At 36.9% G+C, this 19,077-nt stretch overlaps 1 protein-coding gene across 1 annotated transcript in view; it reads left to right on the top strand.

Annotated features, from left to right (window-relative positions):
- Meox2 (mesenchyme homeobox 2) overlaps window positions 1-15,895 on the top strand; it is a 58,519-nt gene extending 42,624 nt beyond the window's left edge. Inside the window, exons 2-3 of the mRNA XM_006983947.4 lie at window positions 2,410-2,582; window positions 14,519-15,895. Coding sequence (XP_006984009.1) covers window positions 2,410-2,582; window positions 14,519-14,743 — 398 coding nt within the window. The 3' untranslated portion in view covers window positions 14,744-15,895. The remainder of the gene's footprint in view (window positions 1-2,409; window positions 2,583-14,518) is intronic.
- The last annotated feature ends 3,182 nt before the right edge of the window (window positions 15,896-19,077 follow it).

Here is a 19,077-nt window from a genome sequence, read left to right as displayed (position 1 = left end):
GTTTCCTACAAATACCCACAAGCCAATATCTCAGTGAGAGTGGCTGCCCGCTGGCGAAACTCTTGATTCATGTGAACATGGATGGTCCTGGGAAGGACTTGAAGCTGAATATTCCATGCTGGGACTTGAATTTAATATCTGCAGAATGGCCCATAGGACAAAAAAAGTGATCACTGGGAAATTTTATTCACACCCAGAACAGCTCAATGCTGCAATAATGTGGGTGATGTCAAACATGTACCTTAAAAACAGTGTGATGAACTCTGGGCTCTACTTTGAGCCAGGTATGTAGGCATCATGTAAACATGCCTACCTGTGAGCTGCCACATATTATAAACTCATCTAGTTCCAGTGGTATCCTAAGGTATAATCAGGCTGAATATCACAAAACATTCTTTGACCTGGATGGGAAAACTGACCTTCACCGGCCAGGGTGGGGATCCCAGTCAATATGGAAATTAAGTGACATCTTGGAAATATGATTATAAATGATGACCAGCCAAGGAAACCTCCTGTGTGACATATTAACATGAAAGGAATAGCCAATGTGCCAAGATGTAGGTAAGAAACCATTGCTAGTGCTGCTGCTGTGAGAAAATTACATTTGACCAGCTTAGATGTGGGTAAGATTCAACCCAAAATTGCTTGCCTGAAAATTTCCTGTTTAGTGGGTTTCCATTTTGCAGTGCCCTCCTTATACCAGATAGATTTCCTTTAGGTTTATGGAAAAGGAAAGAATAATAAAAAAAAAACTCATTTATTATTTCTTGATATCAACAATCATCACTGGATACAAAGCAACTGTGGATGAAGAGATAATTTGTCAATCGTATTGTATTATATTTATGTAATTAAAGAGTAATTAAGATACTGTGTTTATATTTTCAATTATTCATTATTATTTCTGTGACACTTTTACCTAGGCTCATGGGAGAGCTCCTTGTACTAGATAGTATATCACAAATAATGTATACGTGATAAACATCAAGTACAAACCAGTAATGATTTTCAGAAGAAGATTTGCATGACCTTCTATTGATGATGTTGATATTTCACCGAGGATAAGTGTGACATGGCCTTCTAGAGTTGGATATGGCTGTTATCCGTGTCTACGTGATGAATGCAGATTAGCTTTCCTATATTGTGCACATTCTGTTTTTTAGTTTACAGAAAACACCTTCAAGTCTACGTCTCAGGAATATTAAAAAAAATAAATAAAATATTCTGCATTGTGCTGTATTAATTCCTGAATAGAAATGTGGATTGCTATGTTCCAACTTACTGTTGTAATTTTACATGGTGTTAAAGATTTGATGTGGAGAATTGATGTTTGGTATATGTGGCTGCTGCGCTACATGGACAGTAGATAATTAAAACTTCCTGCCTGGAAGTCATAGGGGCACACTTTTGTTCATACATCCCATGTTGGGCTAACCAGTATGTGCCATAAGAGAAAACTGCATGTAAGTCATAGGGGCACACTTTTGTTCATACATCCCATGTTGGGCTAACCAGTATGTGCCATAAGAGAAAACTGCATGTAAGTCATAGGGGCACACTTTTGTTCATACATCCCATGTTGGGCTAACCAGTATGTGCCATAAGAGAAAACTGTAGCTGTCTTAATCAAGGAACTAAAATGAAAATACAAGTGACAGTCAACTCTTCGATACTTTTTATATGCTTGTCTGAGCTTTGGCTGCTTGTTTGTTTATTTATTTATTTAACCATTTTTCTTTATATCTGTGTGTGTGTACATGTGGGCAGGTGCCCATAGAGGCCTGAGGAGGTTATCTGATCCCCTAGAGCTGGAGTGACAGATGGTTTTGAGCCATTTGATGTGAATACTGGAAAAGGAACTTAGGTTCCCTTTAAGAGTAAAAATCACTGTTAATCACTGAACCCCTTAGGGTTTTTAATCTCTGGACCCATGGCCTTGGATTTTAGACCCAGTCACTAAGTAATTTGTTTGGTAAAATAATCATATACACAATTATTACTTCTTTGAGGATTCCATATTCACTTATACTTAAACCTTATGTACATGTAGCAAGACAACATTTTATTTCTACAATTGTTTTTTGATGACGGTTTGGTTTATTGTATTACCACAGTACCGTTTTTAGAAGCTAAAAAATTGTGTTTATTTTATAGATGTATAACGAACAATTAAGTTATGAGCTACCAGAAAACCGAGAGAGAGAGAGAGAGAGAGAGAGAGAGAGAGAGAGAGAGAGAAGAAAAACCTATCTCACCCTGTGTCCGTGTGAGCAGTCTTACTGTCTTTGCTCACTATGACTCCCTGTCTAGCAAAGCACGTGGAGAAGTATTATTCCGTAACTGTGGATGGTGTGATCCCACATATCTGCCTGACCATATTAACACCAATCTTCTTTCACTTCCTCCCAGATTCCCAGGAGGGAAATTACAAGTCAGAAGTGAACAGCAAACCTAGAAAGGAAAGAACAGCTTTTACCAAGGAGCAAATCAGAGAACTCGAGGCAGAATTTGCCCATCATAATTATTTGACCAGACTGAGAAGATATGAGATAGCAGTGAATCTAGATCTCACCGAAAGACAGGTAAAGTGGGCATCATCGCTGCGTGACCTTTTATACTGCTATGGCTTAGCAATCTTTTTTTTTTTCTTACCATTTTTAAATTATCTGGATTTATGATTTGCAAATACCAATTAGAAGTCTGTACTATTTAATAATTAAACTTTTGTTCAGCAAAATTACAAAATTAAAAAAAAAGCAAATGACATTTGAATGAAAGGTGCCTTTACTGAGTTTCAATAAGGGATGCTTTCTGATGGTAATATTTTTCTGTTTGTTTTAAAAACACAGTTTGTTTTAAATAATGTGGGTAAATGGTGAAATACTTCCTGTGTTTATATTAAGCTCTCCTCATCTGGTCTAATAAAAGGTTAGTTGTCTGTACAGGTCAGGATAGGTCATGTCATGTTGTAATAGAACATTAACCTTTAAAACTAAATAGCATAAAATAAAATAAAATCGTGATGACTTATTTTCTACATGAGTTTGATGATTCCAGCACTCTGAATAGTCACTCACAGTCCTTGGAATCGCACCACGCAGTGCTGTTGGTAACCTGACAAAGAATTGGCAGATCCCCGACCTTGAGTGTTTTCACCTGGAAATGACTCAGTCCCTCTGTTTGCTCTCACCTGTTCTGAAATGATCAAGGGGTATAGCACAGGTGCAAGAAGGCTGGGGATGATTGGCAGCAAGGACATACAAATCATCGGTAAACACTTGCTCTCTACTAATCAAAATACTTTATTTTTTAGTGTTTATTCTAGGAATTCAATAGTCTGCTATCCACTGAAAGAATGCGTTTAATGTGTTAATGATACATGTATCCAATTAATGAGAACTAAATAATATATTTAAATTGATTGCTTTATAGACTCTGTTATTGAATTTTTTTAGACGGAAAATAACTTGCTCCCTTAGCACTCAGAGTACACCCTATGTTAATTCATATTCACTCTAGGAGATGCCAGCCTTCAGATGGTTAACTGTCTTGCTAGTTAGGAAAACATTCCTGAAAGGCAAATGCAAACATCTTTATGGACAGTGCAATTATATCAGGCACTGTTAGGCAAAGAGCTTGACTTCCTCTCTCACTGTACATTTTTCCTCCAGGGGTCCCACTGGGACCAGGGAAATACCAACAGATTGTGGACACATGACAAATGATTGTCACACTTTATGATAGTGAGTGGTTTTTATCCAGTTTCCTATCATACTCTTTCTTTCTGTTAGTTTTTAGATTTCACCTTCTGTGGGTTATTTCTGCTTAAAGAAAATATACAAAGGACACTTTTATGTGGTTTTATTTATTGGCAGTTTATATTTTATTAAATATTATGACTAGTTTCTGAGCTCTGGAGTACCACATTTTCTTCCTCTGAATCACACACAAAGTTCCCTCTGTGGATGTGTAGCACTTGGCACTTCAGAAAGCAGGATCTAAAATCTATATCTTCAGAGAACTGATCTATTTTAATGTGTTTTTCTGGGAACAAGGAAGTAAAGAAGGGGGAAATTGCACATTAGTGCATGTAGAAACAGGGAACTCTGGGAAAGACCCCCATATTTTAGAAACATGGAGAAAATTAGAAATTAGAGCTGACTTCCCATCTACACAATGACGGATAGAGCACTGAGCTCTGGCCAAGAGCAAAAGCAAGAACCTGAGCTTAGTCACATAGTGATGGTCCATCATCTTCCATCACTTGATCAGAGGAATCAGGCTTCATATTTGCCTAACAACAATCTAATCCTAGAAGAGGTTCTGTAAACTGATGAAAATGTAGAAGGTATTTTAGATAACTATTCTTTCTTCCTAACTGACTTGATATATTAAATTATATGCAACAGCTACAGATGTATACGTATATATTTATGCCTTATTTTAAATCTTAATGTCTTTAATTGTCATTTCCATTTTAAGTTAGCTTGTCTTTTCTGTGTAGTGAACCATTCCAAACATTAGTGGATTCACACAACAGCCACATTATATTTATTTAGAATTTTGTGGGTCTGGGTTTTGGAAAGGTTTTTCTGAACCTTTCCTCCAGCCTCCTCTCCATCCATCCCAAAATGGCAGTCTTTGATCCAGTGACTGAGTGTTGCCTGAAGCTCTTCCGGGGCCGTTGATCTTCTCATACTTTTGCTTCTAATCAGCTAACCTGGGCTTCTTCAGAGAGGGAAAACTGCTCCCAGGAATGCTGAGAAAAAACTCCGACCTGTAAGGGATCCTTAAGCTTCTGTTTATCCCATATTTGCCAGTGTCCCCTGTTCAAAGTGAACCATCTGGCCAAGCTTAGTGTATAGACAAGAGTCATTAGAAGTCTTCACGAGATGAGCTAGCAAGGGTCTTATAAGAAAAACAGAAAATAAACAAACAGCAAATGGTCAAAATCACAACAAAACAAAAACTTGGAGAGATGCTTGGGTTCTCAAACAATTGAAAACTCGGGACTGTGTATTTTCTTTCCTGTCTTGTACATCTCCTCTGGCAGTTGCAAGTTAACTGGAAGGGTGATGTGCTCATTATAGTGTAAATATTTAATCAAAGCTAAAGCTCTAGAGGAATGCTGTCAGAAAATGCGAAATTCTGAATGCAAGTATGTGAAGGAATATCTAGGATTGGCCTCTTAGAAGTTTGTTTTCTTAGAGTAGAAAAAAAAAATCTTTTTGGGCCACAAGTAGAAGCAAATGTGTTTTCTCTTTCTCAGATTTATTCACCATAGTGGAAACAAAAGCATTTTCACCAGACACTGAACGAGACAGCTATGTGGTGGGGGCTTGCGATTCACAGGCATGGTGGGTAAATTCATTGGTAACACAGACATTTGATGAGCTAGGCGCTAGAAAGAAAATTCCATGAAAATAAGCTGGAGAGTCTGTGCTCTAGCTCACAGGATGGGACAACTGAACACATTTTAACCATGGCAAAGGCTGCTGAATTTAAGGAAGGAGAATATTCCAAGTTGTGCCAAATGTGAACTTTCTTCTTATACATTTATGTTCATCTAATGTCTTATACTACAAATTTTAGAGTTTGATTTTCACTTCATGTGATGAATTTGTTGTGCTGAATTCACAAGAATAAAACATTGTGTGGTTCAATAACCACATTTTCTATTCTTGGGGATCTAAAGGCACATTTCTCTAAAATGCTGGGATATCACTCCCAGTGAAATATTTTTGGTTTTTAATTTTGGAGGTCTTATAGCCATATACTCAAAACATACCTTAAAAATTCCTGTTCTTTAAAATGGAACAAAGCTTCTCTCAGTTCATTGGGCATCTACAGCAAAACACAATGTACCAGATTTCACAAACAACCTAAAATTATTCCTTGCCATTTTAGAAGATTAAAAGTCCAACATCAGGCCTTGTTCTGGAGAAAGGTTATGTTCTATAAACAGCTTTCAGCCGCTTGCTCTATGTGGCTAAAGGGCTAGCTAACTCTCTAAGTTACTTCTGTAATGATGTTCATCTGAGGAATGAGAAATTTACCTTTATGAGTTAATTTTTGAAAGACCTCATTTCAAATGTCATCATCTTGAGCAGAAGATATCTATGTAAGAATTGGTGGAGAGCAACCATTCAGGCCTATCACTTCAACAGTACTGTACTCTCCACAAAATGAATTCACTATGCAATCCATATCTTGACCCTATATATTCTTACAAGACATGTTTGAGTACACTTTCCATATTTAAGCTGTTTACTTGTACCTCTGCGTTCTCTTCATTTTTTTCTGCATGAATTAGTTTTATATATTTTAAAATAAAACAAAATTTAGAAATGTAGATAAAATTTATATGTTAAAAACATCATATTTAACCATATATTGCTTTATATTTATCCTAACTTAATAGCATTTCTTAAATCTAAATAATTTTCTTGATTTTGATAAAAGCTTTTAATACTCAAATATAAATAAATAATTCACTATACAAAGGGAGAGTGAAAGATTAATAATTTAGACTCAGAGAAGAATTGTGTAGATGAATAATTACCTATTTTCTAAAACTTACTATGTGGTTATATGAATCTTCACTGTGCTTTAATGGTGATTTTTTTTCCTGTGATTGTCTAGAAAATGTGTACTTATGCAGGAGAGTACGTTAGGATACTTTTGCTATAATTATGTCATTGATCAGTATATGAGCCACATGTTTAGCAATACACACTGATGTTTTTATAAAGATTTTCAACAATGCTTAGATATTTCCTTAGATAAAGGTAAGACATGCTAAATTCTCAAACATCCCTCAGAAAGTTAACTTCACAAATCCTACCTGAGGAGCCTTCATAAAATTTCCTACACACACACACACACACACACACACACACACACACACACACACACGCACACACGCTTGTGTCCTCCATCATGAAATATCAAGGCACTCTATAATTCCGTCGATTATAGATTCTGCAATTTCCTTTCAATTTCTTCCTGTAAAGAGAAGTGGTCCTGCCTTGCAAAGTACTTCTATTTGGCAAATAGTTATTAAATAACATTTTTATACTGTATAAGAATGGGGGCCCTAGGACAAAGCTGCATTTCCATTTTGTAATGCCAGTTTGCAGGGCAGTAATAAGTCTAGTAATCTTCCCACGTCAAATTTGTAGCTAGCAGTTCTGACATCATCTCATGTCCTCTTCACGATCAACAGTGGCAGGTCTGTTTGGGACATTTTACAAATCCAGTGTGAAAATCCCCCTGTCAAAGGTGTTTTAAGCCATACAAACTAATTCAGGTTTTCTGTCTCCATCCAGTATAGGTGGAAAAATCTCCTGCCAGACTTTTGGTTTCTTGGAGTGGGGGAAGGAAGGGGGCAGCACTAGAGATGACCTGAAGGACATTTCTAGAGTTCAGGATCCCAAACACAGGAAAAAGACATACTCCCACTTCACAGAGCTGAACAGAGGTTCAGTCGTGAAGTCTTGTGAACAAGATGCAATTGCTAGAATTAACACATTGTATTCAGGGCACCTCAGGTAACAAATGGAAAAATCTCACCTAGTTAGATCAGGCTCCATTACTGAAAGTGAGAGAAATTAGATTCTCTTTGTTACTCATAAATCACTAAATGACCTAATGCCAAGTACTTTCAAAATACCCATCCATTTTGTTAATATAAGAGAGAATTATCTTTTGCACAAAATATACAGTATTTAGTCCTTCACATTGCCTTTGTTACATGATGCTGTCCCTCTGTAAATTTATTTCTATAAATCTATATGAATAAGTTTAACTATTTGGTAAATTGTTTCAATGATCAGTAAATGAATTATTTGAAACTTAGGACTATCTGCACAGCCAGTGATTTTAGAAGGTCCCTTCTTTTCATTCCAGCAGTGTTTAAATCATTTAAAATAACAAGGACCAATACTTTTTATGACATTTTTTTTTTGAAAGGCCATACATGATGTGACTTCTCCATCTGTGAATCACTACCCATTGGGAGTCGAAAGATTTTTTTCACAGGGGTCACCTAAGACCATCAGAAAACATAGTTATTTACATTATGATTCAGAGCAGTAGCAAAATTACAGTTATGGAGTAGCAACAAAAATAATTTTATGGTTGGCAGGGAATGGGGGGTCACCACAACATGAGGAAATTCATTAAAGGGTCACAGCATTAGGAAGGTTAAGGACCACTAAATTAGAAAAATGTCCATGGCATGGGTGAAGTGTAAGTTTTGGTAAATGTGGTATTTTAAAGGAGATTTTTATTACAAATTAGGGGATATTTCTTTTAATTCTGTAAGATTGTGAAGGCTCACAGATTGGATCATAGCAAATTGTCAACAGTCTATATTTTCTTACTTACAAAGTGATGAGTTCCTTTATTTCAGAAAGGAGTTTAGATTTATATTTTATCTGGATGATGATTAGAGGTGACTTTATCATATTTAGTACATATTGATAATCCCACACTGTCAGTTGTCATTTGACATGGTTACAGAGATAAGGCAAGATGTAGAGAGGAGAAGCTTTCTTATAACTGGTCTCACGAGCTTGAGCAAAATGGCACCAAGTGGTACCGTGATGTGTCTTTAGGGATTGCTTGCTATTCAAAAATTTTATAACGTACCAGAACAAAAGTGCCGAATTTAGTTTAGATCTTTTCAAACCATTAACTAAATTTATTTTAGTGTTGATTTTAGATAGAGATACTTCACTTAAAATAACTGAATGATGAGCCTATTTATCTTATGTAAAAAAAAATAAGATGAAGAGGAAATAGTTTTCATTGCGTATTGGTGTGAATGAAATGGGCCAACTGAGTTGGATTCAAACAGGCCCAGCACAAAGCAGAGAAATTATTTAACTTTTGCTACCTGGCAGCATGCTAAAGGTGCAGTTCAAATAAATCTATACTCCAGCAAGTTGATCTCTCACACATTACTTTGGTTCCATCATTTGGAAAAAAAAAGTATTATATTATATTATATTATATTATATTATATTATATTATATTATATTATATTATATTATATTATATTATATTATATATGTTATATATATAAAACCATTAAGATGCAACTGTGTCCACAAGATGAAAATTACTTAGGAAGCTCCATTTCTTGCTTCTCTAGTAACTTATTTCTCACTCATTATGCTATTTGACATTGGCTGAGAAGAACTAAATTCAGCTTGTTAGAAAATATGAGAAATAGGCCGGGCAGTGGAGGTGCACGCCTTTAATCCCAGCACTCGGGAGGCAGAGGCAGGTGGATTTCTGTGAGTTCGAGGCCAGCCTGCTCTCCAAAGTGAGTTCCAGGACAGCCAGAGCTACACAGAAACCCTGTCTTGAAAAAAAAAAGAAAAGAAAATACGAGAAATAGCCAATTTTTCTGACACATTAATATGGATGAGTCATAAGACATAAACAGAGAAAATAGAGGACTCAGAACCAAAACTAGAGCCAGGGGGTCCTAAGCTCTGTGCCTAAGTAAAGGGGAGTAGCAGGTTGGTAAACAGGCCTTTAGTCTTCAGTTCTACAGGCATCCTGACGCCCCCCCCACACACACACACACCTTTGCACACTGACAAGCAACACCAGAAGGCACAGCTTTTGATGCACTATGTCTCTGAGCAGAATTTTTTTTTTTTTCTGATTTCAGTGCTTTTAGTGAACTGGCATTTTCAGTAAACTTTTTCTGATAGGTCAGGACCCCTTCTTTTAACCACATGTAAACTTCTCTGTTCAAACAAAATGAAAATAGAGCAGTTCTTTTCTTTTTTTTCTTCTTCACTTGAATATTTGTGTGGTTCCAGTTCTTCAGTTCATCTGCTGATGATACTGTTGACCTACTGGGACAGGGCCTCCCCAGGGCCTGTCGATGCTGTGTGTATCAGATTAACTACCATGACCAAATTTAATCACTAGGAATTGCATGATTAAATCTGAAATTGTATTTCTGAAATATTTTTTGAATGTTTTCACATCTTAAATATATGAATCCATATTCGTTAGACAGTGGAGACAATAGTCCTCTTTCCCACATTATAATGAAAATCATTAGAATATTAACACCAAAAATTCAAAATGTTTGAAGACATCTATATAGGTCACTGACATTTTCAGTTTTGATACAAATATTTAGTTTTATATCTGTCTCCCCCAAAGAGGTACTACATGAACCTGAATAATGACATTGTCATATTGAAATTTCATCGACCAACATGCCTCTAGGTACCGTGGAAATTTTACACTCCAGATTCATATTTAATTTTTGTTTCTTTGTGGTATATTATGGATCCCAAGGACAATTGCTGTTCATACCAAGCTGTCATGTAGATGAATAACAAGTCAGGTAAAGAACTGGCAATCAGTATTTAGTCAGTGACACAATAGTCTTCTTTTTAAATACGCTCATAGAAGATAAAAATTGTGATTTCTAACTTTGGGCTTGGTAGTATATGACTGAAATCCTAGTAATTTGGAGGTGAGGGAAGAGGATCAAGATCTTTAGGCTGATCTGAGCAAAATAGTAAGATTCAGAATAGCCTCAATGTACAGTTAGACCCTATCTCATATAAACAAAGCAACAAAAACAAAATAATAAAACCAATTTCTGAAACAATCATAAAAAGTTCTCTTGATTGCTTTCTTTTGTGATATAGTCAAGTATGGTAATAGAAATTTTTGTTTCATCATCCAGATAATTTAAACATTAAATATTTTTGTTTACCATGGGTGAATAAAGAAACTTCATAAAGTATACTAAAAAGTAAAGACCACAACTAGGTACTTACATATTGGCTATTACCACTGCAAGCTCTTATTGTGCCCTTGTTATTTCTCACATGAAGAGTTTGTTGAACCTACTTTTTGCTTACAGAGCTACTAAGAGGATAGAAGGTTTGATCAACGTTGTTTTAAGTTTATCAAAACGGTCCTCTCCTTGCTCCATTTCTTAGAATGAAGGATTTAATTTTATTTGAGTGGTTAAGTCATTTATTTGGAGCTTTATCTTAGCTGCTAACATGAAGAAAAGTAAATGCATAAAGCTCTCATTTTCCACAAGATATGGCAGGAAGCAGATAAAACTGACTTGAAGTACAAATAAAATAATAAATGTGCATAAATGTCATATGTCCTGATTAAATTAGTCAATATCAGATTTGATTTTTGTGGAAAATAGTTGATAAAATAATTTCTTAGAAGCTAAGGATTGATTTTAGGTGACTAGAACAAAAATTGAAAAAGGGAAGGATGCCCAAAACAGCAAAAATAAGGAGACATAATTATTAATTTGTTTCATTAACTTTGTGGCAACACAACCATGTGGACTCTGAGAGTGAGCAGAGATATAGCTAAATGCATTTCCTCTACCACTGAGAGGGTGAATTGTAACAGGAATCTTAAATGGTCTTATTAATAAAATCAAACCTGATGCCAGTTATTGGGGTGAATGCTGGAAGATCAGAGAACAGAACAAGCCACAGCTACCTCACCTTGCCAGTTCCTCAGACTGGAAGCCTCTGTGTCCTCATCTGAATGGGTTTCAGCTAAACTGTGCTGCTTAAAACCTAAATGCTTAACCAGCCAAATTCTTCTAGTTTCTGGTCCTCATGCCTTATCCACCTTTCTGCTTTCTGCCATCACTCCCTGGGATTAAAGGCTCACTTTCTGGGATTAAAGGCGTGAGTCACCGTGCTTGGCTGTATCCTTGAACACACAGAGATCCAAGTAGATCTCTGCCTCTGGAATGCTAGGATTAAAGGTGTGAGTGCCACCATTTTCTAGCCTCTGTATCTAGTGGCTGTTCTGTTCTTTGACCCCAGATAAGTTTATTAGGGTGCACAATATTTGGGGGAACACAATACCACCACACTGAATCTCTCATCAGAAATTATCAATGGCAACAATTCCAACAGCAGATAGTTCAGGACCTTCTTTAAATATGAAGCTATTAAGGACACATTCTCATATACAACAAAAGCTTCAACTACATCCAGTATGAATCTACTATTTACAAATATCTTCTAAAAGTTAGAATAAAACATAGTTCTTTGAGATTTTTAAATAATGTGTTTTAATCATGCTCACTTCTCTTGATTCAGATCCATTTTCCAGATACTACTACCATCCACCTTTGTGTCCTTTTAAACACAAAAACAAAAACAAAAGCATCCAGACCAAATATTATCAGATATGTGGGCTTTCACTGGAGCCTACTTAGCTTGTCAGGAGCTACACTCTTAGAGACGACTGACTCCTTTTCCCAGGAGCTCTCAATTGCCCACAGCTCCACCAGTAGGGGTAGGATTTCATGCCCAATGCCACTTTTCACGTTTGGTCTTGCTGGGGCGTGCACAGGTCTTGTGCATGCTGTCAAAACCATTGTGAGTTAAAATGTGCCACTGTCCTGTGTGTCCAGAAAACACTGTTTCCTTGTAGTCACACATCATGTCTGACTCTTAAATAATTTCTTTCTGCTCTTTGGCAAGGAAGCCCGAGCCATTGGGAGAAGAGAGCGTGTTCTTCAGGTTCTTATTTTCTTCCCCTTGACTTACTGTGGGTGTCAGTGTTCATCACTATGTACTGCACACAAACACTTCTCTGAAGAGAGTTGAGAAATGCATTGATCTACAGGTATAACAATAAGGTACCAAAAGTAAAGAAAAAAGAGGCACTCCAGGCAACTGATGAGTCCCAAGGTTACATTATGCACTGTTTTTTTTTCTTTTATATAATGAGACTTTTACTTGAGTCACTTAACCTTTGTTTCAACTCCTCATTATAAAATTAAAATGGTATTAGTAAAAGAGAAAAAGATCTTATAAATAGTACATGAATGGGGCGGTAGTCAAGCTGTCTATCCCTGTAGCTGCCTTGGAAAAGGCAAGTGCTGACCTGTTGGTTTTAAGTTGTAATAGTATGTGGACATCTATCAATGACTTTTAAATCACAAACTTTTTTGCTATATTTCTGATTCTGTACTGTTAAATGGATTAATGTGTGCATGGGTAATATCTGATATATGATTCCCATTATTACTTAAAGTGACGCAAATGAGAGTCTAGAGATAAGATATATGTAATAATTCATTGTGCAAACATTTGTAAACAGGCCACTGGCTTCAGTGTGTAATATTCAAATGTCTTTGAAAGCCAAACACACTTCTCATGATTTCCCCTCAGCACTGTGTATTAGTAGAAACTGAGAATGTGATGTATTCTAAATGTTTTTGGTGCAGAAGAATATGGTCTTTTTTTCTATCAGATATGAAAATGTGTTTCTGTCAGAGCTGTAGGAGTTTGGTGAAGCATTTGCTTAGCATGAGTTATAACACAAGGGAAAGATGGTCACGGAAGTGGGTGGACTGGTTAACAAATTGGCCTAGAGCAGCTTGCAAAAAGTCTGTGAAATACAAAAATGAACTGTAAAGAAATTGAACACAAACCAGGAAAAAAAAAAACAAATGAGAGAAGCAAAGGGATTATAAACACGGCAGTTTACTTTAGCAGAGATTTAAAAACCAAACCCAAAATAAGAGCTGAGTAAGCAGTCATTTACTAGGAAAAAATACTTCAAACCAATCAAACCCTCGGTAAGGACGTCAATCAATCTGAATTCATGACTGAACCAATGTGGGACTAACCCGGGGAAGCTCTCTCTGTCACTGTACTGAGAATGATCATCACAATCGCTTTAGCCCTTTGACGAAGTTTCTGGGTCTTCACCCAGGGGCGTCTCATGGTAAGTGCTGAGAATTTTTATTGTGGCCGCATTTTTTAGCAACAGTTAGATGATATTTGCAAAGTAAACGTTAATAAAAGCAAGAGCACAAAGAAGGCCCGTAAGAAGATCTGCTTGCTGTAGACCACTGGGGGAACAAGAGTCCAGCAATTATGCACATAGACAGTCCCCAGCGGAGCAACAGCGGGCTCCAGACTTTTCTTCATTCCAGTTTTATTGTGGTATCATTCCATAAAAATCAAGAAGCACCTGGACGTTGACTGGGGTGAATTATGATTTTCTCATTGACGTGAATGGGTTTGCGGAGATACATTGCCATCACAAGTTAGGGGACATTTATAATGGATTGTTCCCTTCCAGAGGCCTATTTATCACCGATAAACCAGTACATACTCCATGGTCAAGACAAAGAAAAGCTTGAGAGAATGGATAAATATATGGCAGAGACACATATTTACATATGTAAAGACATGGAAGAGACAAATAGGTTTTCTTTGGTTCATAAACTTCTGTTCAGTGCTTCTGAACAAACTCCTCCACCTCTTTCTACTTTTGTGTCGTGTGTTGGCATGTATGAACATACTTTGCAAGGGCTGTCTAAGCATTTTCAATTATCATGAACTTGCGATCTGACCCAGTGCAATGCTGTAGGGTTTCTGTAATTGCGGCGTCATGACCTCTGTGCGCAAGCCCTGGAGGAACTAGGTTTCAGTGCCTTCTTTGACTTATTTATTCCCTTCCCTTCCAGGTGAAAGTGTGGTTCCAGAACAGGAGAATGAAGTGGAAGCGGGTCAAAGGCGGACAGCAAGGGGCTGCAGCTCGAGAAAAGGAACTGGTGAATGTGAAAAAGGGAACGCTTCTCCCATCAGAGCTGTCGGGGATTGGTGCAGCGACCCTACAGCAGACAGGGGACTCACTAGCAAATGACGACAGTCGCGACAGCGACCACAGCTCAGAGCATGCACACTTGTGATACACACAGGGACCAGCTCCATTCTCAGGAAAGCGCCACTGTGACGGCAAGCCTTACCCAAACATCGTTTACATGGCAGATGACTGTGGCAGCGGTGCTTAGTATAATCAAATGCAGGCATCTCAAGTCTTGTCTCTCGCGGTTGATAGAAGGTTTACACTAAGTGCCTCTTATTGAAGATGCTTCCACAGTGAAATTGGAGAAGGGGAGCGTATTCCAAATACACTTGTTCCTATATGTGACAGAGAGGGAGATGAGTGTTTGCTTTGGGTTTCACTGAAAATTAAACTGCCACCAAGAGCAAACTCGATAAGAAGTTTCTTTTCAAGATGTCTCCAAGGCGAAGATGTTAAAAATGAAAATGCTTTAAACATTCCAGTTGTACCAGGTCATGCGTGTGACATTGGGCAGGTATTTGCTTTTGCTTGCACTGAAAAGTAAATTGCTATCAAGTTAACCCATGAAATAGTTTATCCTGAACAGCCACAGTGCCTGAAATCACCAAGTGGATGGAAAATGTATTCAAACTCTGTATATATTACCCCTAAATCATGTTCCTGTCTTCACTAATTTTAGCAAACGCATTCATATTAGCTGATGAATATAGGTTTTCCCATTGACAAGCACAGCCAAGCTTCCTGTACTTTTATACAGTTTTGTCAGTCAGAGACAGTCAGTCTGTGCTTACTTGTGTTCATGTAGAGAAAATGAAGCAGAGTCTGATAGGACATATTCTTGTACCACAGACAAAACAAATCTTCTGTTGCATTTACTATCAACTGCTGCTGATACATTATAGAACATACCTAGCCCCTCGAGTCTTCCTCTCTTATAGCTTGAAAAACTTTAGGATCATAGGCAGATCAGTTACCTTGCAGAAAGAGTGTTGCGTGGCAAATGTCTAACTTTATATCTTTAAATTGTTAGTGTTTATGGATGTGATTCATTTAACAGGGAAAAGGTTTTTTCCTCGTTGTTTAAGATATCAAACCAAGTGCCAAAGCTAATTCTTCAAGAGAATAGATGAAACATTCTGAATGTCTGAAAATTAGACTCAGCAAAAATACCTTATTTTTCATATGCTCTATATTCATGCAAAACAAGTCTTTGTATTTTGTAAAAAAAAAATTGAATAAATGATCCTTCAAATAATTATTGTCTCCCTACTGTGACTTCATTGACTTGAATAGATTTCTCTATTTATCTGAAACCAAGGCTGGTCTGGAACTCCATAGGTAGTTCAACCTTATCTTGTTCTCACAACAATCTTTTGCCTCACTCAGCCTCCCAGGTGCTGGAATTACAGGCTGGAACCACCATGACAAGCTAAATTTAATATATTTTAAAATATATATACTTAAAATGTTCCCTAATTTTTTGCTTCTATATAAATCTAAATGGATGTGAGCAATGAATCATTTATATTTCATAATTTCTGAAGTTTTTATTATGGCATAAAAAATTCATGGGTAACCAAAGAATTTCTAAGACCAGGCATATTCTAAACACAGTTTGGTAAATGAAATGGTAATATATTTCAACAGCTGTGGTTGAACTTCAAGAGTAATATATTTCAACACATATCTTTGTCTGATAATTTTATTTTATTCTTTTTTTTTTTTTTTTGTTTTGTTATTTAGTGTCAAACCCAAAGACTCAGCCATGCTACAGGTGTCCCCTATTATGGATCTACCTGTCCAGGCTGCAAACAGATATTTTACATTCCTAATATCCAACTTTTGGTGTGCAATACAAACTTAACAAGCTCAAGAGAATCCCCAGTTGCAATATTGCTGCTGGAAGAAACAGAAGAGGACTCACTGCACACTTTGTATCAAAGCCCAACTTATCACTATCACGGTGCTTTTGATTTACTCTTTGTTTCCCCAGCAGTTAGGGAATTACCAGTGTAGTTCTCCCCGCTCCACCCGCCTTCCCAATTATTTTGAAACAGTAAAAATTCCCAAAGCCATCATTGTGTGATTGATTTTATTTCCTTTAGAATAATTAAACTAATAAAAATGTATCCAATTTAATTTAACTTATCTTAATGTGATACCAGTAGTATTCAGGAAATAAAGTGAACAACTATGTTATTTGTATCACAGTTTTTCCTCTGTGCAATAATTTTAATTTCATTAAACAGCAGTATTTCTGAATTAACATTGATGAAGAGATCATTTCCATTGGCAGAGAACAGATATTATCTTATCATTCACTTGAATGAATATGAAGTATATTTGTATTGGTAAAATACGTAGGTGGGTTGAATACAATTCAAACTGAAACAGCTTTACAAATTGAGTATAAAGATACAAATCAAATTGAAGTCAATAGAGAAGGGTTGTGGGATAATTCTTTTGGGATAGGAAATAATTTCCAGAAGTAACAAAGGCTGCTTAGAAGTGACTAAAATTTGCTATGAGACAAAAGCATTTTTATATCAGAATTATAGCTTATTATGACCAGTAAAATCAAAGGAAATGATTCTCAATACACAAGACATTCAAAAATGAAATGAGGCAGGCGTAAAATGTATTGTACCTTTTAATGAGCAATCCTAATGAAACATTGATTCCAGAGAAGCAAACAGGTATGAAAGATCATGTGGCTGACCAAAACCACAATTTGTTGACATGGATTCAAATGACCCATTGGAGACACAAGTTCACAGTCAACACTCCAACAAGTGAACACATACAGTAACAGTATTACAAGCAGGCTTTTGGTTTTGTTTCTGCGCTGAGGATTGAGTTCAGTGCTGTCTATATGATAGACAAGCTCCCTAATACTGAGCTACATCACCATCCCTCAGAGTGATGGTAATTAGAACTTAGTACATTTTGTAGTATCTCGGTATTTACCTACATTCAAAGTGATACATAAACTATATAGGTTTCATTCTATTTTTAGAATTTAAATATTTTAGGACAATTAAAGTATCATTAACTGTCATCTAGGATATTCCATAATTGCTCACAATCAAGAGAAAAGCAATTATGTGTGTGTGTAGAGGGGGTTTCTTAATGATATGAAATCTTATTACACACTGCCTGTGTTGTCATGTAATATTCCTTCCGAGATACCATGGGACTGCATAAAAACACCGATCTCTGGAAATAGTATGTAAATATTATGCATAGTTATGGTGATTTCCCAGCAGGGGTCAGAGGAATAAAGGAATGAATACTACATATCTTTTTGCAAATCATCAACATGATTCTATTTTTTTTTTTTTTTTTTTTTTTTTTTTTTTTTTTTTGGTTTTTCGAGACAGGGTTTCTCTGTGTAGCTTTGCGCCTTTCCTGGGACTCACTTGGTAGCCCAGGCTGGCCTCGAACTCACAGAGATCCGCCTGCCTCTGCCTCCCGAGTGCTGGGATTAAAGGCGTGCGCCACCACCGCCCGGCCTATTTTTTAATTCCCATAGTTACTCAGAGCTTTTTGGGGGAGTTGATTCCAAATGTTATTGTGAACATAGGTTACTAATGCAATTTTATTTACTTTGTTTTTGTCCAAAGATAGCTGGTGTACCTGAATAATTTTTTTGTCATGGCAAACTCAATATTTTTTCAGCTCTTACAGAATATAGTTAAATATACTGAACAAAAGAATAAAAATGACATCAGAAAAATTATTGCCATATCAAATAGTGAGGGCCTATAAAAAGTTATTTAATATTTAAACTTTGTTTTTGTGATTTTCTATTATGCATTTTTACTACTGTAAACGTGTCTTTCTTTTCTTTCTCTCTCTTTCTTTCTTTCTTTCTCTCTCTCTTTCTTTCTTTCTCTCTTTCATTCATTTGTTTGTTTATTTTGCATCCCAACCACAGTTTCTGCTCCCTCCTCTCCTCCAAGCCCCTCCCCCAGCCTCCCTTATTCCCCCCTCCCATCCACTCCACCTCTGTTTCCATTCAGAAAGGGTCAGGCTTCCCATGGATATGGACAAAACTTGCCATGTCAAGTTATAGCAAGACTAAGCACCTTGCCTTGTATTAAGGCTGGGCAAGGTGACCCAGTCTGAGGAGTAGGGTCCCACAAGTCAGCAAAGGAGTCAGTGCTCCCACTGTTAGGAGTTGTGACAAGATGATCAATCTACAGAACTGTCACATATATGCAGAGGGCCTAGGTCAGTCCCATGCAGGCTCCCTGGTTGTCAGTTTAGTCTCTGTGAGTCCAGGTTAGTTCATTCTGTGGGATTTCTTGTGATGTTCTTGACCCCTCCGGCTCCTATAATCCTTCCCCCGCACCTCTGCAGGATTCCCCAGCTCTGCCTAAGGTCTGACTGTGGGTCTCTGCATTATTTTCCACCAGTAGCTGGATGAAGCTCTCT

Source organism: Peromyscus maniculatus, chromosome 14, assembly GCF_049852395.1.
Source record: "Peromyscus maniculatus bairdii isolate BWxNUB_F1_BW_parent chromosome 14, HU_Pman_BW_mat_3.1, whole genome shotgun sequence".
NCBI classification, from domain to species: Eukaryota; Metazoa; Chordata; class Mammalia; order Rodentia; family Cricetidae; genus Peromyscus; species Peromyscus maniculatus.
Note: the sequence above shows the minus strand (reverse complement) of the source record. Positions and strands in the feature narration are given on the sequence as shown.